The sequence below is a fragment of the Eleutherodactylus coqui genome, chromosome 12, assembly GCF_035609145.1.
Source record: "Eleutherodactylus coqui strain aEleCoq1 chromosome 12, aEleCoq1.hap1, whole genome shotgun sequence".
Taxonomy (NCBI): domain Eukaryota; kingdom Metazoa; phylum Chordata; class Amphibia; order Anura; family Eleutherodactylidae; genus Eleutherodactylus; species Eleutherodactylus coqui.
This window is the reverse complement of record NC_089848.1, coordinates 126,087,244-126,109,966: the sequence shown is the minus strand read 5'-3', so window position 1 is coordinate 126,109,966 and position 22,723 is coordinate 126,087,244. Positions and strand designations below refer to the sequence as shown.

Sequence of the window (22,723 nt, the reverse complement as noted above, 5' to 3'; positions counted from 1 at the left end):
TCTATGAGGATATAGGAGGGACACAAGAGCTTACAGTCTATGAGGAAATAGGGGGACACAAGAACTTACAGTCTATGAGGAAATAGGGGGACACAAGAGCTTACAGTCTATAAGGAAATAGGGGGACACAAGAGCTTACAGTCTATGAGGATATAGGAGGGACACAAGAGCTTACAGTCTATGAGGAAATAGGGGGACACAAGAACTTACAGTCTATGAGGAAATAGGGGGACACAAGAGCTTACAGTCTATGAGGAAATAGGGGGACACAAGAGCTTACAGTCTATGAGGAAATAGGGGGACACAAGAGCTTACAGTCTAGAGGGAAATAGGGGGACACAAGAGCTTACAGTCTATAAGGAAATAGGGGAAACACAAGAGCTTACAGTCCATGGGGAAATAGGGGGAGACAAGAGCTTACAGTCTATAAGGAAATAGGGGGACACAAGAGCTTACAGTCTACGAGGAAATAGGGGGACACAAGAGCTTACAGTCTATAAGGAAATAGGAGGGACACAAGAGCTTACAGTCTATGAGGAAATAGGGGGACACAAGAGCTTACAGTCTATGAGGAAATAGGGGGACACAAGAGCTTATAATCTATGAGGAAATAGGGGGACACAAGAGCTTACAGTCTATAAGGAAATAGGGGAAACACAAGAGCTTACAGTCTATGGGGAAATAGGGGACACAAGAGCTTACAGTCTATGGGGAAATAGGGGGCGGGACACAAGAGCTTACAGTCTATGAGGAAATAGGGGGACACAAGAGCTTACAGTCTATGAGGAAATAGGAGGGACACAAGAGCTTACAGTCTATGAGGAAATAGGGGGACACAAGAGCTTACAGTCTATGAGGAAATAGGAGGGACACAAGAGCTTACAGTCTATGAGGGAATAGGGGGACACAAGAGCTTACAGTCTATGAGGAAATAGGAGGGACACAAGAGCTTACAGTCTATGAGGGAATAGGGGGACACAAGAGCTTACAGTCTATGGGGAAATAGGGGGACACAAGAGCTTACAGTCTATGAGGAAATAGGGGGATACAAGAGCTTACAGTCAATGAGGAAATAGGGGGACACAATAGTTTACAGTCTATGAGGAAATAGGGGGACACAAGAGCTTACAGTCTATGAGGGAATAGGGGGACACAAGAGCTTACAGTCTATGAGGAAATAGGGGGACACAAGAGCTTACAGTCTATGAGGGAATAGGGGGACACAAGAGCTTACAGTCTATGAGGAAATAGGGGGACACAAGAGCTTACAGACTATGAGGAAATAGGGGGACACAAGAGCTTACAGACTATGAGGAAATAGGGGGACACAAGAGCTTACAGACTATGAGGAAATAGGGGGGCACAAGAGCTTACAGTCTATAAGGGAAATAGGAGGGGCACAAGAGCTTACAGTCTGTGAGGAAATAGGGGAACACAAGAGCTTACAGTCTATGGGGAGGAAATAGGGGGACACAAGAGCTTACAGTCTATGAGGAAATAGGGGGATACAAGAGCTTACAGTCTATGAGGAAATAGGGGGACACAAGAGCTTACAGTCTATGAGGAAATAGGGGAACACAAGAGCTTAGTCTATGAGGAAATAGGGGGATACAAGAGCTTACAGTCAATGAGGAAATAGGGAGACACAAGAGCTTACAGTCTATGAGGAAATAGGGGGACACAAGAGCTTACAGTCTATGAGGGAATAGGAGGGACACAATAGCTTACAGTCTATGAGGAAATAGGGAGGACACAAGAGCTTACAGTCTATGGGGAAATAGGGGGGCACAAGAGCTTACAGTCTATGAGGAAATAGGGGGACACAAGAGCTTACAGACTGAGGAAATAGGGGGACACAAGAGCTTACAGACTATGAGGGAATAGGGGGACACAAGAGCTTACAGTCTATGAGGAAATAGGGGGACACAAGAGCTTACAGACTATGAGGAAATAGGGGGACACAAGAGCTTACAGACTATGAGGAAATAGGGGGGCACAAGAGCTTACAGTCTATAAGGGAAATAGGAGGGGCACAAGAGCTTACAGTCTATGAGGAAATAGGAGGACACAAGAGCTTACAGTCTATGAGGAAATAGGGGGGACACAAGAGCTTACAGTCTATGAGGAAATAGGAGGACACAAGAGCTTACAGTCTATGAGGAAATAGGGGGACACAAGAGCTTACAGTCTATGAGGAAATAGGAGGACACAAGAGCTTACAGTCTATGAGGAAATAGGAGGGACACAAGAGCTTACAGTCTATAAGGAAATAGGGGGACACAAGAGCTTACAGTCTATGAGGAAATAGGGGGACACAAGAGCTTACAGTCTATGAGGAAATAGGGGGACACAAGACACTTAACACTGTAGGCATTGAGAGATAACCTAATTGTCCAGGGGAGCGCATTCCAGAGAATTAGTGCAGGTCAGGAAAAGTCTTGGAAATGGGAGTGGAAGTTTCAGATTGAAGAGGAACTTAGTCTAATTCCTTAATAGAATGGTGGGGACGGTCAGAGCGGTAGACAGAGATGAGTGAGGAGATACAGTACAGGATGGTGCAGCACTGTGGAGAGCTTCATGGATGAGAGTGGTGAGTATAAATTGTATTCAGTAGTGGTTGGGCAGCCAGTGCAGTGACTGGCACAGGGTGGAGGCATCAGTGTAGTGACTGGTACAGGGTGGAGGCATCAGTGTAGTGACTGGCACAGGGTGGAGGCATCAGTGTAGTGACTAGTACAGGGTGGAAGCATCAGTGTAGTGACTGGCACAGGGTGGAGGCATCAGTGTAGTGACTGACACAGGGTGGAGGCATCAGTGTAGTGACTGGCACAGGGTGGAGGCATCAGTGTAGTGACTGGCACAGGGTAGAAGCATCAGTGTAGTGACTGGCACAGGGTAGAAGCATCAGTGTAGTGACTGGTACAGGGTGGAAGCATCAGTGTAGTGACTGGCACAGGGTGGAAGCATCAGTGTAGTGACTGGCACAGGGTGGAAGCATCAGTGTAGTGACTGGCACAGGGTGGAAGCATCAGTGTAGTGACTGGCACAGGGTGGAAGCATCAGTGTAGTGACTTGCACAGGGTGGAAGCATCAGTGTAGTGGCTGGCACAGGTTGGAGGCGTCAGGCACCGGGTGGAAACCTCAGTGTAGTGGCACGTACAGGGTGGAGGCATCAGTGTAGTGGCTGGAACAGAGTGTATGCATCATTGTAATGACTGGCACAGGGTGGAATCATCGATGTAGTGACTAGCACAGAATAGAGGCGTTAGGCACGGGACGGAAACATTAGTGTAGTGGCTGGCACAGGGTGGAGGCATTGGTATAGTGACTAGCACAGGGTGGAAGCATCAGTGCAGTGACTGGCACATGGTGGAAGCATCAGTGTAGTGACTGGCACAGGGTGGAGGCATCAGTGTAGTGGCTGGAACAGAGTGTAGGCATTAATGTAATCACTGGCATAGGGTGGAGGCATCTGTGTAGCGACTAGCACAGAAAAGAGGCATCAGGCACCGGGTGAAAGCATCAGTGTAGTGGCTGGCATAGGGTGGAAGCAGCGGTGTAGTGACTGGCACAGGGTGAAAGCATCAGCGTAGTGACTGGCACAGGGTGGAAGCATCGGTGTAGTGACTGGAACAGAGTGTAGGCATCAATGTAATGACTGGCACAGGGTAGAGGCATCAGTGTAATGGCTTGCACAGGGTGGAAGCATAAGTGTAGTGACTGGCGCAGGGTGGAAGCATTAGTGTAGTGACTGGCACAGGGTGGAAGCATCAGTGTACTGACTGGTACAGGGTAGAGGCATCAGTGTAGTGAATGGCACAGGGTGGAGGCATCGGTGTAGTGGCTGGGACATAGTGTAGGCATCAATGTAATGACTGGCACAGGGTGCAGGCATCTGTGTAGTGACTAGCACAGAAAAGAGGCATCAAGCACATTGAAGCATCAGTGCAGTGGCTGGCACAGGGGGGAAGCATCAGTGAAGTGACTGGCACAGGGTAGAACATGGGTGTAGTGGCTAGCACAGGGGAGAGGCATTGGTGTAGTGACTGGCACAGGGTGGAGACATCAGTGTGGTAATGGAAATTTTGGAGACATTGGTGTAGTAGTTGGCACAGGGTGAAGGCATCAATGTAGCAGTAGGATAGAGAGATAAGCCTGGCTGATGCATTGAAGAAGGATTGGCGAGGGAGAGATTAGTGAGCAGAAGACTAATCAGTGGTGAGTTTTAACAATCAAGCCGAGAATGGATCGGGGAAACACTGGGAGTTTTTGCTGTTTCCACTGTAAGGAAAGGACGGATTCTGGACATTTTTTTGAAGCGCTGTTCTGCATATTCTATAATGTTTAGACCTCCCCCTGCGCCACAACCATCACAGTGGCCCACGCCGTATAATATATTAGGTGTGTCTTGCTGCCCATGTGCCCCCTTCACACCACCAATTGGTTGGCTTACTTTGCGCCAATATTTTGATTCAAATTTTTGGCCCAATGTCACATTTTAAGCCACACCCCTTCCTTTAAATCACACCCACTTGTCTCAGAACGCAAAAAAGCATCTAAAGCCCCTAATAAATGTTCTGCGAGGCGCGTGTACGTTGGTTTTTTTTGGAATCCATTGACGAATTCTTGCAATTTAGCTCTGCAGATCTCCCCAGCGAGCCTCCAGTATATACAGCACTCTAATTGCGAAAACATTGCACAGACTCCATTCCCGAATTCGCGTTTCCCCTACAGTAAACATAAACAATCACCGCAGACATAAAGTAAATTAAGCATAATACAATGCGTGGAAGGGGAAATTACAATGAGATTTAGTGCGGTTGCTGGCAGTTCGTTCTCCTCCGCGCTGCTGCAGGTGTGATGCAGATATAATTAGGCAGCTTCGCAGGTTCCTATTAGGCAATTAATTCGGCATTCTAAAATGCGTTACTTTATCTGACGAGTCGCAGGGAGATCCGTCCAACATCTTCCTTGCTTAAAAACTACAATGATTTCATGTGTTCTGATTGCCGGATGCAAATGAAGGATTTCTGCAGATGTTTTATTCATGTTTTTATTACTTTTGTAATTACCTTCGTTGTTTTGCACAGACATCATATTTGGCGCCGGCTCCTCGCTCGTATGTCTCCAGGGGATGTTTCCAAGTGATGCTTTGGAGGTCCACGCGCAAGTGTCCAGGCTGAACTCACAGGGCAGGATCATCTCTGGGAACAGAGAAGCAACAGAGTTACTATAGCAGCAAAAGAAATGTAGCAAAAGCCAGCGTGGTTCTTACGAGCGCGGCTCACCACAGACAATGGCGTCTGCAGCCTGTCATATGTGAAGCTCCAGAACGCTACTTTGTGACAAGTCAATATCATTTCCATGACTGGTGCCCTCCTATGGGGCAGAGGGACAATCGGGCCCCTTGGGTGTAAGACCAGTTTCACATCTGCATCAGTACATCCGGCTGGAGGTTCCGTCACAGATCCAGCTCAATACCAGAGGAAAAGGCTTCTTTCTAAGGGCGCCTACCCACTGGCGATTTTTTTTCCTTTGCGTTTTGCGTTTTTTCTGAAGAGCAATTAGTATAGAATGTGTTCTTGTCCATTTGCGTTTTTTTTCGGTCCGTTGCAATTTTTCACATAGGACCTGTCAGTTGCATATGTGTCCTTATTTTTCTCTTAATGCACCCATGAATGTCAATGGAAATTAACGGAAAAGGCGCGAAAATGCCGCGAAAAACGCACAAAAAAACGCCGTGAAAAACACGGCAAAAATGCTGCGTTTTTCACGGACGAAAATCGGAAATGCCAGTGGGTAAGCGCCCTTAATGCCGGGCAGCTGGGCAAAAAGTGGACAGACCCTGTTATAGTCAATGGGGTCCATCCGGCACTTGCAATGCCAGTTCACACGCGCGTATGACACTCTCTGTCTGTGGAATTGAAAGTGTATTAACGCCTAAGAAGGGCCGGCTGTCTTCTTTTCCCTGCGTTGTCCACAGGGTCGCACCCTTCTGCAGCAGCTTGGGTTTGGGTTTAGGGCAATGGGTTTGCTTTGTCGTGTTTTGTGGTGGTATCACTCACTAGTTCAAACGAGAATCGGCTCATCTAAAGGGACCCTTAGTTGAAGCACCTTTTATTACAGTCTCTCCCTAGGGGAAGTGCTTGAGGGTGAAGGTCCTTTTTGTCTACTCAAGATGCTTGCAAATTTGTTCTGGCTAACCGGTTCTCAACCTTTTGCTACCCCAAAAATATGAACTAATACCTTGTAGTCTGTTTTTAGATGCTGAGGGAGTCCAGGGTGACGGCCCATTGTGGTTCACTCTTGAGATTCAGGGCGGCCTGCCAGGCTGGGTCATTAACGAGCTGTAAGCCTGCATGGTGCACTACACGTATTAGTGGGACTGCCACCCTTTGTATACGATGCGGGAAAGAAATTGAGCCATGCCCTATCTTTGTGCTTGGCCCCACTTTGCTTCGCCCATTGTTTTAAATGGGTCCAGCAGCAGTATTGCACCACATGCTAGGTGCACTATAGTGCGATGTGATGCAATGCGGGGTCTCCCCATTGAAAATAATGGGAGACACTCCGCGATTCTTCACCACGGCTGTCAGCCACGACGGAGGATCCCTTCTTCCCCAAAGTGATGCGAGGTGCTTTCAATATAATAATGCCTTGCATCCGCGGGGAAATCGCATGTGAAGTTAGCCTAACTCTCATCTATGATAATCCCAGAGCTCCGCCAACCGTCTGACTCAACACACCGCCGATGCGTAAAGTACATTAAACACACCCCACTACGTGCCGATCATCACTTCCATCACATAGCTTCTATACTAACATTGTGAAATGCCTTGCCATCCCGCTACATGGTAGGAGAGATAAATGACAAAAGAGGCAGCGCTCAAAGACAGTCTCCATGGAGTAAGCTGATTGGTAGGTGAGAAGACTAAGGGCGGAGCCAGACGGCCGTATGTGTAACTGCGCTCGCCGCTATGGAGCATAATTGCACATGAACAAAGTTTTTCTTTGTCTGCGGCCGTTCAAACTCCACAGGATAACGCAGGAAGATACAGAGGTCCTACCCTAACTTTCTTGCACGTAGTATTAACTATATGAGGGAAAGATAGGACAAGTCTTGACCGTACAATTAATGTTTTTAACACAGGGAGTTGACGGAGTTCCCCATGGACTTACCTACCTCCCTGGGGAAGTAAGAAATCTACCTTTTAGTCTTCTGACCTACTAATCAGGTTATTCCATGGAGGGTTGTCCTTGAGCGCTGGTTGCCTCTTTTGTTGTTTATCTAGCCTACCTGCCATCCCGGACCACTGGATAGGCTCGGACAGCTGCAACTGGTGGTCTGTATGGTGGATGCCCACATTGGACGAGGATCCTCTGCCACCCATTTAGGTTTCATACAAAAGGCCATCCAGGCAGCCAGGTGTCATGTTGCATCCCGCACATGCAGGGGAGACCCTACTACAGCAGGTAAGTTTGTTCCTGCACATCTATTTGTTTCCTATACCCATTTGTGCATCCCAGTACTTGGTTATCCATAACCCCCGCATAGACAATGTACACCTTAACCCATAGGAACTAGTCACCTCTGTTCGTCACAAAGTATTTGCAGATTTAGTCATACGAGACCGGTCTCTGGTGTCTAGCATCTTTATCCAGACTGGCATTGTCCTCTTCCAAGACCAAGTCCCATGAGGGAAGAAAGCCTCCCTCTCCTTCCACGCAGTCTGTGTCCTTGGGCCCTCTTTTACATCCGGTGGTTCTGTGCCATGCTGAGGCCAGCACACTGGACACTGCGCTTAATGGCTGCTGCCATATACCCTCTCTGCGGTTTCTCTCTGCACTCTCACGGTCTGTACCTGCTGCTCAGAGGCCCGCTGCTGCATCTGTCTTTTTCTACAGACCTGCATGCACACTGCTTCTCCCCTTATGATGCCACTGCAAAAGCTTTTATACTGTCCTGCAGTCCTGCTAGTGACTTTACAGAAGCTGGCGCTGGGATGAGCTTAACCCTACATTATGCACTTGGGAGGAGGCTGCTTGCTACATTACTGTCTGCATCATTATAGGGGTACAACTCCTCTATGTAGCCTCGTGCGAGGCTCCAAAAAAAATGGCACCTACGGTGCTTGTCACAGCTCCTGTGACGGGGCCTAAGACTGATCTCTCATAGCTGCTGCCGCACAGTGGGTGGGAGTGTGATAACATATGGTCAGGTGCAATAAAAATCCCCTGGCATGTTAATGGTCCATTTTATCAGAAAAAGTGTAGAGACAGAAGAATCGCTCCAATGGGTTACACCAGGTAAGATACAACTGCCAATACATCCTAATAAAGTTTTGTTACTACGTGGCCCGTACTGGATCGGGATCAGAATACAGATTGATTATGTATCGAATGCAATTAAAGCTTCAGACATGCTGAACTCAGCGCCATGCCGCGGTTAATCAACTCTGATATGTACTATAGAAGAGAAGTGACCCGGGACACGAGGATCGGTCCATGAGCTGCGGCTGACTTAACAAAACGGGGAAATCAGATTGTATTAAAACATTTTTTTAAAGGGACGGTGACATCAGAAAATGGCCTCTTGTATAAATCAAGTAAATCGAGTTCATTGACTCAAATTTCTATTAAACATATTTTTAAAGAATTTCTGGTGATTTCAGGATCTATCATTTAAAAAAAATCCTGAAATCTTGCAGTTCTCCCACTGACCACTAAGCCTAACAATACTGTAACACTTTCTGCTCTGTAGAGAAAACTTTTCAGCTGTCATCTTATTATGATCACAAGCTCCAGGCTCACAGCGGGCACCAAAGTGGCATGTTTCGCTACATTTAGAAAAGAGCGGAAGCGGCACTAGCACAGCCGCTCAAAAACATGGCTGATCAAAGCGGGTGCCGGGTGTTAGACCTCCACTGACCCGTTATTACATAGTAACATAGTATGTAAGGCTGAATGAAGACAATGTCCATCTAGTCCAGCCTGTCTATCCTCCTGTGTTGATCCAGAGGAAGACAAAGAACCCCAAGGCCAGAAGCCAATTAGCCCTTTTGGGGAAAATTGACGGCCTATCCCAAAGATAAAGCATCTACACAGCCATTTTTAATTTTTTAATTTTTGTTTTGTCCTCTCTGGATTTAAAAGATGATACATTTTTTATATTCCTGCTGACATGGCTGCTGTTTGAGGCAAAAGTTGTATTTTTGAATAGTACTATTTAAAGGGAACTTGTCACCTCGCTACAGGACCATAAACAAAGCTATGGTGCTCTTAGCGGACGTGACAGGGAGCCAGATGATGTATATTTTATACTCACCCGCTCCTGCGATCCAGCGGTGTTCCTCTCTGAAGTTGGCACGCAGCACGAAAATCGGACTCGTTTTAAAGTGCCATCCAAGTGCTCTCCCAAGGACATGAATAGGAGAGACTCCGATCTGCTGTGACGGCACGGTCTTCATTGGAGGACACCACTGGATTGCAGATGGAGGCAGGGGCGTAACTATAGAGGATGCAGGGGATGCGGTTGCACCAGGGCCCAGGAGCCTTAGGGGACCCATAAGGCCTCTCTTCTCCATATAGGGAGCCCAGTACTATGAATAAAGCATTATAGTTGGGGGCCCTGTTACAGGTTTTGCATCGGGGCCCGGGAGCTTCAAGTTATGTCTCTGGATAGAGGTGAACATAATTATACCATTTTGGATGAATCTTGTTTTTCCAGCAAACATGGTGCAGCAAAATGACATGTTAACTTTAAAAATAAATCTTGCGCCAACTTATTCCGCAGCGCTTACAGGTACTTTGTTTATTACCCCCCACCAGCTGGGTACTTATTTTACTGACCTTGGAAAGATAAAGGGCTGAGTCAACCTTGAGCCGACTACCTGAACCATGCAGGGATTGAACCTGAAACCTTCAGGTCGTGAGTAAGAGCTTAGGACTGCATACTGCTGCCATAAGACTCTGCGGCACACCAGAGTCAGTACAATCATGGCAATACCAAATTTATAGTTTTTTCGTGCTACGTAAAAAAAATTACTTTCAGCTCCCATCTTCTGACCAGACGTTTATGGATGCAGAAACACCAAATATGTTTATTTCTTTGTTTTCTTTTAAAACTGAGAAAAGGTTTTTTTTTAAATGTTTAATTTTTTGTAATAGAAGAAACTTCATTTCACTTGTTTTGCAATTTTTTTACCCCCATAGGGGACTTGAACTTGCGATTGCTTATACAAAATGATATGGTATTTCTGCGGACACTCTATTCAAACACAGCAAAATAGGCAGAAATACATGGCAATCCTAGAGGCCTTCACATGGCAGCAGAATGCCATGACACCTAAACAGCACTTCAGGATCCCATTGCAAGGGGGCCATTATCTGTGATCGCTGCCATTGCAGCCGGGTATCAGCTGTCCAGGACAGCCAATACCCACTCTGTATGGAGCAGGCTGTTATAGCTTAAATGATAGCTTTAGAATCTCCAGTTACAGTTGTTCTGCTTGCTATGCAAATGAGCTGCAAAAAGTCAGATTTTGTCAGCTGCCCCCACTTGAGGCCCGCTTCGGTGGTTTGATGGACAGTTATACAAATTTCTATCTTCTCTAGAAATCTCGCACAGGCGGGGATTCCTGCTATGTCACTGCTAGCAGGCGCATGTATAGTGTACATGGAAGGTCTTGGAAGTCTCCAAAAGACTTCTAATGTCCTTCAAGAACTCTAGGGAAGTGAGTTTCTCAAAAGTTGCAGCTACTACGTTGTGCGCATGCGCAGGATTTCAAATGCCAGAAATAAAAGGGCGGTAGCAATCGCTTTTTGAAGGGCTGGTGTCAGGTTGTGTTACTGGGACCTGTAGCTTTATGAGATTCCAGGAGCAAACCTTCACAGGTGTGGGATAATTGTGCTAGCTGGGTGTGGTATTCCCCGCCAGCTAATCCCTACCAGTCTGCTGCACATATATACCAGCTCCTCTGGCTAGAGGATGCTGGTTTTCCTATACCCTGAGGTTTTGCTTTCATGCATGATGTGTGGTGTGTGTCTATGCAGGTGGCTGGACATGTGTGTAAACAGTGATGTTTTCTGTGGGTCTGTATAGGTGGCCATATATGAGGTAAAAACAGTCCTGTTCTGTATTGCATGCAATCCCTAGTGTGTTGGTATGAACTACGTCCTGTCTTGCTTTGGATCGTTTTCCATCCTGGGTGAGTTAGCTCTGCAGGCTCCAGCATGGGGCCATCCCTATTGGGACAATCCCCCTGAATGCAGGCAGATTTCATGTGAAAGTTGTCTTATGAGAGTAGGGATCCGCGATACAATGAGGACCCTTGTCAGCGGGCTCGTGGGCTCAAGTATTTTGGCCAAAATATGAACTAATACCTCGTACTGTATCTATTCTATCTGTTTATGTGTGCAGGTATGCACGGTGAGTGTTTTGGGTCGTTTGTCAGTCTTTGTTTATATCTGTCTGCGAGTCCCGTTTGCAGTTCTGTAGTTTACGGATGAAGGAGATGTAACAGCTGGGCTAAGAAGAGCAACTGAAATAAATTATAATATCAGGCAGGAAATGTATAAACCAGAATATAAGGGTGATGGAGCTTCAAGACAGGTAACAAAACGCTGCTCAAGGTGACGGCTTCGCTACGGTAAGTGCAGCTTAAACAGCAAAATCACGCTGACAGCTTCCCTTTATGTAACGCACAATGCACTTTCCATAAAAACCAATGCCTAGGTTCTTTCTGTCATTGGAAATCAGGGAATGTCACCACTGCCAGACTCTTCACCAATATAACGCTCATGGGTTGCCTGATTGAAGTGTCATAAGAGTCAGTTGAAAAGCCCTTGAAATATTTCCCTATTCCTATGAAGACCCGTTACAATAACGGAGCGTTAGCCGAGCTCTTACTTTTTATACTGCGGGAATAAATGTATCAATTCCTGAAAATAAAGTATATTGGTAAATTATTCAGCGCTGCATATTTCTGGGCAGCCGAGTATACGCCGCACTTCAGCTCCCTCTATGATCACGAGCGCAGGGGAAATTTATTTCTGGTTGGAAAAGAACATAAGGAAATCCTGAAGACGATATAACTCTCCCTCTGCTGAAACAACGGCATATTTGCACTTAGAAGAAGTTGCAATTAATTCTCAGAAGGAAGGAACATTAATAGAGAAAGTTGCTGAAATCTAAAAACACTCTCACCCCTCCCAACTTTTTGAACGGTCAGTGAGGGGCGCTCATGGTTCATTGTGTGGCAGATCCATTTGTCCATCCATATCTGTACGCTGGATGCTTTTAGATATTAGCACAGAAATCAGTGGAGTACAGAAATGTTACCATCCAAATTACAACAAGTGATGGGGTCTCAGATAGGCTCTACTCACATCTGTGGTAGAGGCTCCATTCAGAGCGCAGATTCAGCATGAAATACTAGACAAAAAGGACTTGTATCCTGAACCTTTTCATCTGCTAAAAATGCCGGACAGGTGCCGAACCGAACCAATCCCATTATAGTCACTGGAGTCCGTTTGGCACAGTTTGGTTCAGTTATGAGATGGATCTACTCATCTACGGAATACCACTTTCCTGCTCCTATAATGCAGATGTGAATTTAGCCTTAGGCCTCATGTCCACTAGCAAAATTGAATTGCGGATTGTGCATGAGGATTCCGTGGGTGAATTTTGCCCATAGGGATATCATTGGCCATCTGCAGTCAATTAAATTGAAGTTTGCACCTGCAAATGGCATTTTAATTAATTTGCGTTTTTCACGCACAGAAAAAAAAGTGCAGCATGCTCCATTTTAGTGTGGATTGCGCGCAGATCAGCCACATTGCTATCAATAGGTGCGGATATCCGCATGAAAAAAATACCATTTAAAGCAAATCCGCATGGAATCTTGCAGAAATCTGCGCGCATTGTATTTTTCTAGTGGACATGAGGCCTTACAGTTAGGTCCAATGTCCACGAGCGGATTTGATTTGCGGAATCCGCATGGGTCACCTAGACATCAAACATTACATCATCCTATCAAGAGTCAGGAAGGGTATCATTTCTCCCTAAGGACAGCACCTACAAGGTGTAAGGAGATTTATGAGGCCATCCATGCTCCTCTGAGAAATATGCAAATGGGAAGATGGAACAATAGTTCTACAGCGTAACCTAATGGAAGGCTTTGACTTACAATTCCAGCCATTACTTATATTAAATAGAAAAATTTCCCCCGCGCTCATGGGTTCCAGCAGAGATGAAGGACACAACGTCCATAAATAACTTTAAATAATTTATTGGTTCCTTTGCTACGCGTTTCTGCGGGCTTACCCCGAGAGCGGGTACGCCCGCAGAAACGCGTAGCAAAGGAACCAATAAATTATTTAAAGTTATTTATGGACGTTGTGTCCTTCATCTCTGCTGGAACCCATGAGCTCGGGGGAAATTTTTCTATTTAATATAAGTTGTTGCACAAACAGCCGGTCACGGCTGTTAACCCCAAAGACGCTCTCCGGTGATCTGGATTCGGGATTCCAGGGACGCTACAAGCAAACTCTGATATAAGATGCCGGTCAATCTCCTGAACAGGAGTTTTGGCCGTGCACCAGGTGAGTACACAAAAAGTATCTCACATCCTTTTAAAATCGTTTTGTGCGAGTAAGGCGCTGATTCTTGTTTTGTTTTAATTCCCAGCCATTGTTATAAGTCTGACATTGACTTGTAGGAATGCCGTCTTCCAATAGGTGGTGCTGTAGAGGCATTGTTCCACCTTTCATTTGCATATTTCCCAGAGGAGTGTGGATGGCCTTATAAGCCTCCTCACACTTTCTAGGTGCTCTCCCTGAGGAGAAACGATACCTTCCTGCCCCCCATACAGACTTCTCACCAGCCAAGCCAGAAACCTGCTGCATAGCGATGAGGGGCAAAAAACCCCAAAACAGCTGTCTGTGTATGATTATTCTGGCTTTGGCTCACAATTCCCAATCATTGTTACAAGGCTTGTTAAAAAGTCTGACATTGACTTGCATGAATGCTGCCTTCCAGTAGGTGGTGCAATGATGGCCCAGAAGCACTATAATTCCATGTTTGTCTGCGCAGACCTTTGCAGCACCTGCTTTGTGTCAAGGGAATGGTGGCGAGCGTCCTTGGCCCCAGTGGTCTGGCTGCTCCTCCATTCTCAGCAGCCTCTGACCAGTGGGGTCGGATGTCCACATCGCTAGTTAGGGCCGGAAGTGTAATAGATGACTTTGCTACCATTGATTTCAATGTGAGTGACACCATTTATCACACTTCCAGTCCTGACCACCATTGCAGATGTCCGATCCCAGTGCACCTACAGGTGGACAGTCAGCTGATTGGTGGGGATCTTGAGTGGCCCTGATGCTCTGCTATATCAATTGTATAAAGTCATAAAACCTTGTTAAGTAATGGCCAAATGCATTAAGACCATATTGGACAATTTTTGAATATTTCTAAACACTGATATACAGAAGCACATATTGTATGTCCATCTTACTAGAATGCCCAGTGATCCCTTAACCAGTGGCTTGGGAACCACATGCGGCTCGTGACCTTTGCTGTATGGCTTGCCATGAGAGTCCTGAGTTGTACCCATATGCACTGGCAATTGACATTATTGCAGACACATCCTAACCTCAAGAGTGCCAATTCATATGGCATAATACTAGACATAAAGCTTTCTCCACATGTATGCTAAGGCGGAGGCTTTCGGTGCGCCACGTGGGGCATGGCTAAAGATTGCATTATAGCTAAATGCATTCTTGCATCTGGACGCTTGTGACTGCAACCATTAGGTTTGGATTTCCTGTAATGTTCGGCTTGGGGCAAGTGCTAGTCACAACAGGACAGTGTGTACTAATATTAGGTTGTGAAGACGCAGGGCCATGGTGCAATCGTTATCTTTGGCTGTATAATAAGATAACAAGTGCTGCGCCCAAAGATGACGTGTAGCTCTAGACTAAAAATTTCCCTCCATCTTTGAGTTGATTGTGGCTCCTGACCATCACTCAAAGTTGAATGTGGCTCCTGACTAGAGATGAGCGAGTATACTCGCTAAGGCACATTACTCGAGCAAGTAGTGCCTTAGCCAAGTATCTCCTCGCTCATCTCTAAAGATTTGTCAGGGGGTGGGGTGCGGCAAGGGAGAGCGGGGAGGAACGGAGGGGAGATCTCTCCCTATCTCCCCCCCCCCGCCAGCTCCCCCCTGCTCCCCGCCACAATCACCTGTCACCGGCGCCAGCCCCCGAATCTTTAGAGACGAGCGGGGAGATACTCGGCTAAGGCACTACTCCGGGGAGATACTCGGCTAAGGCACTACTCGCTCGAGTAATCTGCCCTAGCGAGTATACTCACTCATCTCTACTCCTGACCATCACTCAAAGTTGAATGTGGCTCACAGGGTATAAAACATAGGGGACCTCTGGCCTACAGTCATGGATAAAGCTATAATGATGATAGTTCATATATCTGCAGGAAGAATGAAGGCATTAATTCTCATCCTAGGGATTCGTCCAGGTTTTCATCCTTTTTACTTAAACATCTAATTCATACCATTTACTGGTTTGCATCCTTCACTGAAAGAAATGTCATCGATTGCAATGGCCTCAGACGTGCCGTTACCCAAAGTGACCGTTCTGATGAGAATCTGTAAGAAAGTCACATTATTACATAAACATTGTTACAAATTTATAGAATTGTTAAATATTGTTCTATTTAAAAGTAGATTGAAATAAAAGGGGTTGATTTTTATCACATATAGATGGAACAGGTGATAACAGCCGGATCGTTGGGTCTCACCACCGAGACCCCCATTGATTTTGAGAATAGTTGACCCATTTCCCCTTCTCCTCCACTGCAGGCTCTCTGTACCTCCCCCAGTGAGGATAAGCCTGAATGGAGCAGTGGTAAGGTTGGGACATTGACACAAAAATATCGATAGTCCATAGTATCGACTATCGCTGAACAAACTATCGATTATTGTAAAATATTGGTGGAAAACTATCCATATTTCGATATATCGACTTTATTAAATGCTGTATAAAAATAAAAGAGGTCTAAAGTTAATAAAACATGACCGGGAGTCAGAAAGATGATTGGAGGTAAACAGACTGAGACAAGGTCCTGCCAGCTACAAGGAAGCCAGAAGCCGCTGGACCTGACGGATGTGAGCGTGATCTCTGTGTTTGTGGGGCTGCGTGCCCTGCATTTTTTCAAGTTGCTGCTGAGGGACCAACAGTCTCCATGGCAACCTGTAAACAATGCAGGGCCTGGTAACGTGAACACAGTGCCCTGAACACAATTGTAATTGTTAGATTGTTAGATGGGTCTCCTATCTTTTCTATGGGCACTGCGTTCCCGTTAGACGCTGAACGCACGACATGTCGCGTCTCCGTCTCCTTTTCTGGACGCAACTTTCGTACGTTCAGCGCACCCCTCCATCTCTTATTTAGAAGGCATTGCCCACCGCCATCACGTTAAACACAAGCGTTCAGAGCCTCGTATAACGCCATGAACAAACGCATGTGGCGGAGGGGCCGAAGACCGCTCTATTCTGAGAGTCGTTTTGCCTGGAGCAAACCTGATTGGTGACAAAGAGTCACCTGACACTTTCCAGAAGATTCTAGAACTTGTTTATAAGTTCATTAGTGCCACGAGCAAAACTACATCCTGTACAACACAAGGGAAAGAAAGAAGATCTGGTCACCGGACCACAAGACACGATTCTTTACAAAAATCAATGATATATCGCCTTAACCTATCGATGTTACTGATATATCGGACATAACAATATCGATGAAAAGTATCGCCAAAGCATCTCTTTAAGTCTAAGATATTTCATTCCTTTGTAGTGGCCTGGAAGGTCCTCCAGTAGAGCCACACAATCATTTGTCCTGTAACACCTAGGAGACATAGAGGGTGCTGTACGTTGGAAAAACCTATTTTCCCCTTTCTTCTATAAGCTAAAGCTAACTGCTTGGCAAAAGTTGGCTGCTTATTGGCTGCTTCTCCTGCTACCACTGATTGGTGGAGGGGGATGGTGTGATAGTCCAGAGCTGGAAAATATCAGGGTAAGACAGGATGTTAGCGGAGGTGTAGATAGAAAGTGCAGGAGTTAGACAGGAAGTGAAGGCGGAGCTAGAAGAACAGTGAGGGGAGTCCGGAGGAGGCAGTGGTTGGGGGGGGGGCATGCAGGAGCAGTTCCGCAGTGTGATCCAAAACAACATGCTCTGAAGTGGGAAGTCAGGATTCACAAACTTCCTAATCAACAGCAGTGTGGAGAAGAAAGTTTGTGACCTGCCTACTAAACAGTGAGTTACACAAAACCCGGTGAAATCAAAGCCAGAGAAGGTAAAAGAGGCCCATCTTAAAATCAACTTCATTATCTGCCTTATAGTCCTCCAGTGAAACCCCAGCGATAACTAGGACTGTGGGAATTCTAGTGAGTAACCTCTCGAGTCAAATAGAGGGAGAGCGTTGAAGATTTACTTGTGTTATACTGAATTCAACTGCAGATCAACGGGTTATTTGCTTCAAGGTAATATCTCTGCCATTACTGCAAGACTGCCATTGTTTTCTTTGTTGTAATTACAAAACTAAGCTGAGTTAAAACTGTGTACCTCCAGTTTACTCATCAAAGAAACCAGGACTCATGTCAGTTATTTTGTCATTAACTCTTGGATTCCCGCATGAGGTACTGGCGTCTCGTGACAAACCACCATTAGGATTCATAGACTGTAAAACCCTTTTTGCCACTGTGCGGCTACTGAGTCCGGCACCTTTGCCGCCATTGATTGCAGAGCCCATTGATTGCTGGCTGTGATTGGCTGAAGGCGCACGTGTTAGCAATCACACCCATTCAATGATGTCATTGAATAGTGTGATTGGCTGAAGCCACGTGTGCTTTAGCCAATCACAGCCATTCAATGATGTCATGGCTGCCGGCGTGTGTATTAGCTTTCTGGAAGCGGGGATTTCAAGCCCCACATTCAGAAAGCTATGCTGCGGCGGGGACGAGGAGCGAGCGACAGCCTGCCGGAGCGAGCGACATCCTGCCGGAGCGCGACAGAACGCCGTGGGAGGTGAGTAATAAAATTTTTTTTTTTTCTCCACTGAATACCGGCGTATAAGGTGACAGTTGGGGGGTCGTCTTATACGCCCCGTCGCCTTATACGCCGGTATATACGGTATATCTATTTTTTTTTAAGTTATTCAACTTTTATACAATAAAACTCCTTTTTCTGATTTTTTTTTTTTTGCATCCATACATTCAAAGTCTACATCACAGAAGGGGAAATAAAAAATTAAAAACAATGGCCGTTACTTACTGACTGGGGAGAGCATATAGATGCATCCTCCTCTCACCATGCAGGTAGCTGACTACCAAATGGAGGAGCCAATAACACCTGTGCAGGACACCGATGAGACAGCCGCTCACACTGCCTCCTGATAATGAGGGGGGTGGATGCTTGGTGTAAACTCCCACACATAGTGGATACAGGGTGCCAGACCATTCTGATATATGTAGTTCACCATGCAGGCCAGCAACCTATTAATGACGCCTACATTCAAAGTCTAGAACTTTTTTAATTTTCCATGGACAGAGGTCTTGTTTTTTGTGTGATGAGCTATAATTTTTATTGGTACCAATTTGGGGGACATAAGGCTTTTATTGCCTTTTTTAGAACCTGAAATGAACAAAAACAGCATTTTCAGACTAACTTCACACTGTCGAGGGCGCAATATGGGGCCATGAATCCCGCCCCCAAATCGCGCTCTCTACCTTGTGAATTTCCCAAGGATGCGAGGCGTTTACATGTCAAAACAGCCTGGCATCACTTCGTAGAGGAAGGGAATCCTCCGGGGTGGCTGCATGGCCGACCATTTTAAAAAAATGTAGACTTGGACAACCCCTTTAAGTTATACCTCCGGCTTCCTTTCTATCAGATTCCTACACCCTACTGAGTGTGACGGGGTTAAAGAGGCATTATCAGCTAACTGCGCCATTAACATCTGAGTTTTCTGGTTTTAAATTGTTTTAAAATTGGAAGCCAATTAGTAAACTTCTGCAAACAATTACCACTTCATTATGAGAACTTCCAAAGCAGCGTGTGGTAACTGCGAGATTTCCGAGGAGTTAAACCTTCCAAATGGAAACTTCCAAATTGAAATCAAGTCAAAAATCTTAGGGCACAAAGTTCGTGACTCTAGAAGCTTCTAAGACAAGTAGTGCCTCATATGTAGACATACAGTATATGATTAGTATACACTGCTCAAAAAATGAAGGGCTCTCTTAAAGGGGTTTTCCATGACTTAAAATTGCTTCACAGCCACTATGCCTTTCCTTGTTGCTGCTGACCAGGACATGTGACTGTTACAGCCAATCACTGTCTGTCAAAGATCACAGCTGTGACCAGTGATTGGCTGCAAAAAGAGGCGTCGCTAAGTCTGGGGTTTTTTTTTTCAACAATGAGGATGGACAGAGCCCGGATCGCAGGCAGCGGGGACAGCCCATTGAACAGTCAACCTCTAATTTGCATATGGCGAGGAATAAATCTATGAATTCCACATAACAGCGAAAATTGTATACTATATTCGGTTTGTAGTGCAGTGGCGGGAAGTCTATATATCTGGCCCCTCCATAGTAGTCATACATGTCATGTCTTCAGTGTTGATGCATTGTGCAAATTGTCTTATCTTTAGTTATACGTATTTCACAGCTGCAGCATGTAAAAGGTTAATGTTTGTGAATGTCTGAGATATGTCTGGAAAATGTATCAAACTGTCATGTCATGTGGGTATGAAAGGTATAAATATGAGTGCAAGCCAAGAGGTGTGGCTCAGGGGTTCCATTGCTTCAAAGGTAAAGTGTGGAGGGAGAGTGCCCGCCACAGGGTGATACATTCAACCCTCATGTGGTGAAGAATGGAGGCTGAGGAGAGGTATCCTGGCGTTCCCATCCCAGGACCCCTACCTAAAGAGTGAGTGGAGAAAGGAGCCTGCCGTGCAGTGTTCAAGCTACTAACCGCAAGTGAATGTCAGGGGAGTGTTGTGTCCACCTCTGGTGTGTCTGTCCAGGAGCGGAGTCATACAGATAACTAGGACTGTAGGACTGTGTTCTCCTTCTTGACCTTTTCTGAACTGTTCTTCCTGCACTGGTGTGTGAAGTTTGCATTGGAGAAGTAAAGTTCCAGTCACTGCCCGTTCCCAGTGATTGAGGTACTCAACTTTAACTGTATGTGGACTCTATTATTTTCCCACCGGATAACCAATTGTGTGAAGGAACGGTGGCGTCACGAGTGACAACTTCTCAAGTCCACTACAGCCCTATACAAGTAACCACTGTCCCAGCGTTGCCTGGAAGAGGCCTAGCTGTGCTTTGGCTCAGGCTACATGTGTCCCTCTGGGGAGGAGTTTGGTAGAGGCACCGTCACAAGTGCCATCTCTACTCCTGCCATCTCCTCAGTGTTGTGCCTTGTGTCTCAGTCGCTGCAGTAGGCCTGAAAAATAGATGACAAACTTCCTTTAAAGGGGTTGTCTCGCGGGAAACATCAAAATTTTACATCACCCCATTCCCGCTGTCACCTGGCATAAAATAGCAATTTAAAGCGGTTTTTAAACCGCTTGCTACTCACTAATCCGACGAAATATGGAGTTATAAAAATCTTCTCCCTAAGATGGCCGCCGTTCTTTCCCAGGGATGCACTGTGGTTTTCTCCCATGGTGCACCGCGGGTCTTCTCCCATGGTGCACCATGGGCTCTGTGCGTTCCATTGCCGATTTCAGCCTCCTGATTAGCTGGAATCGGCACACGTGACGGGGCGGAGCTACGATGACGACGCGGTGACCAGCTCTCCGGCACGAGTGGCCCCATTCACCAGCCAGAAGCACGGACTGCGAAAGCGCGTCTAAAATCGCCAGAAGACAGCGAAATTAGACGGAGCCATGGCGACGGGGACGCTAGCAACGGAGCAGGTAAGTAAATAACTTCTGTATGGCTCATATTTAATGCACAATGTATATTACAAAGTGCATTAATATGGCCATACAGAAGTGTATAGACCCACTTGCTGCCGCGGGACAACCCCTTTAAGTCATGGGAAGCACCTTCAAGTATCCCAGTATAACCCAAAGTCACTTATACTTCAGGAACATCAATCCATCCAGTTAGGAAGCAGAAGTGATTGGGAATCAATTACACCTGTTTTGGTGCAAATTAAAGTGACAACAGGAGTGCCGGAGAGGTGACAGCAAGACCCCCCAAAGAGGGACAATTCTTCTCTTCTCCTTCATGACTGATTCTTCCCTAGTTCCACGTTCTGCTGGTGTCCTCGTCACTGCTAGTACATGAGGTGCTACCTGCAGCCCAATCAAGGTGTACCAGTAGTCCTGCCCCTCCAGGATAGTGCATTAATGCATGCTGGAGCAAGAGGGTTTGTTGTGTCTCCCAGCACAAGAGCATAGTGCAGGTACACGGCCGTTACCTGAGGAGAGTTGGACAGGGAATAGGAGGACATCAACCCGGCATCAGGAACAGGAGGAGTGCTTCCAGAACCCTATAAAATGACCTTCAGCGGGCTACTGGCCATTCTGAGCAAAATGGCACACACGGACTCCATGATGGTGACATCAGAGCCCGACATTAATAGTTAAAGAGATTCTCTTCTTTTGGGCTATTTCACACGGGTGTCGTCTTTTTTGCGTTCGCCTTCCAGCGATGTAAAAAGGCATTAACGGGCACACAAATCAAACGTTTGTGCACCATTTCGGACAGCTCGAGCCCGGAGCATATACACCAAGCCTGCAATGCTGATAGGCAAGAGGAGACAGTTTAGCTCTGGAGGAGAGAAGCGGGGAGTTTAGCAGCGTGACTGCTAAACTCCCTCCCACCTCTCTTCTCCGGCAGCTGTCATTGGCTCCCATAGGAGTCCATGCAGTCGCTGACATATTCCGCCCAGAAAGATAGTTCCAGGACTATCTTTCCTGTCTGGCGCTGAATTGGCTGATCAGGCACTTTTACACTGCGGGAATACACCTATCTGAACTAATGCACTGGAATCCAATGCATCAGATGGTAGTGTATATTAGCTCTATTGATTGGCTCTATGGTAAAAAAAAAACTCCAGTGACTGGCTGGGGAAACCTGGCACCAAGTATTCAATTCTTCTGCGGTACCACCAGGGCAAAAGAAGCAGTACACACAAATCTCTGCAGCGCCACCTATTGGAAGGCAGCATTCCTTCAAATCAATAACTGATTCTTTAGACAGGTCTGTAGAGCAATGATTGGAAATTGGAAACCAAGCCAGAATCCATATACAGACAGCTGTTTCAGCGTTTTCGCCCCTCATCAGTGTGCAGTAGGAACCTGACTTAGCTAGTGAGAGGCCTAAGATGTGAGTCAGGAGGGGTATCATATCTCCTTAAGAAGAACACCTTATAAGCCTCCTCACCCACCTACTTGGTGCTCTCCTTAAAGGGGTTGTCCCGCGGCAGCAAGTGGGGTTCAGCACTTCTGTATGGCCATATTAATGCACTTTGTAATATACATCATGCATTAAATATGAGCCATACAGAAGTTATACACTTACCCCTCCGATGCTGGCGTCCCCATCTCCATGGCGCCGCACATGTCTTCTGCGCATGCGCAGACCAGCTCTCCGGCGCGAGCACGCCGGAGCAGCCCCATTAAACAGAACAGAGGACCGGACAG

The 22,723-nt window shown here is 46.3% G+C and overlaps 1 protein-coding gene across 1 annotated transcript in view; it reads right to left on the bottom strand.

Annotated features, from left to right (window-relative positions):
• Positions 1–22,723, bottom strand: part of MALRD1 (MAM and LDL receptor class A domain containing 1) — a 460,314-nt gene that overhangs the window by 428,960 nt on the left and 8,631 nt on the right. The window contains exons 2-3 of the mRNA XM_066584724.1: positions 15,566–15,659; positions 5,073–5,204 (exon numbers count right to left, since the gene is read on the bottom strand). Coding sequence (XP_066440821.1) covers positions 5,073–5,204; positions 15,566–15,659 — 226 coding nt within the window. The remainder of the gene's footprint in view (positions 1–5,072; positions 5,205–15,565; positions 15,660–22,723) is intronic.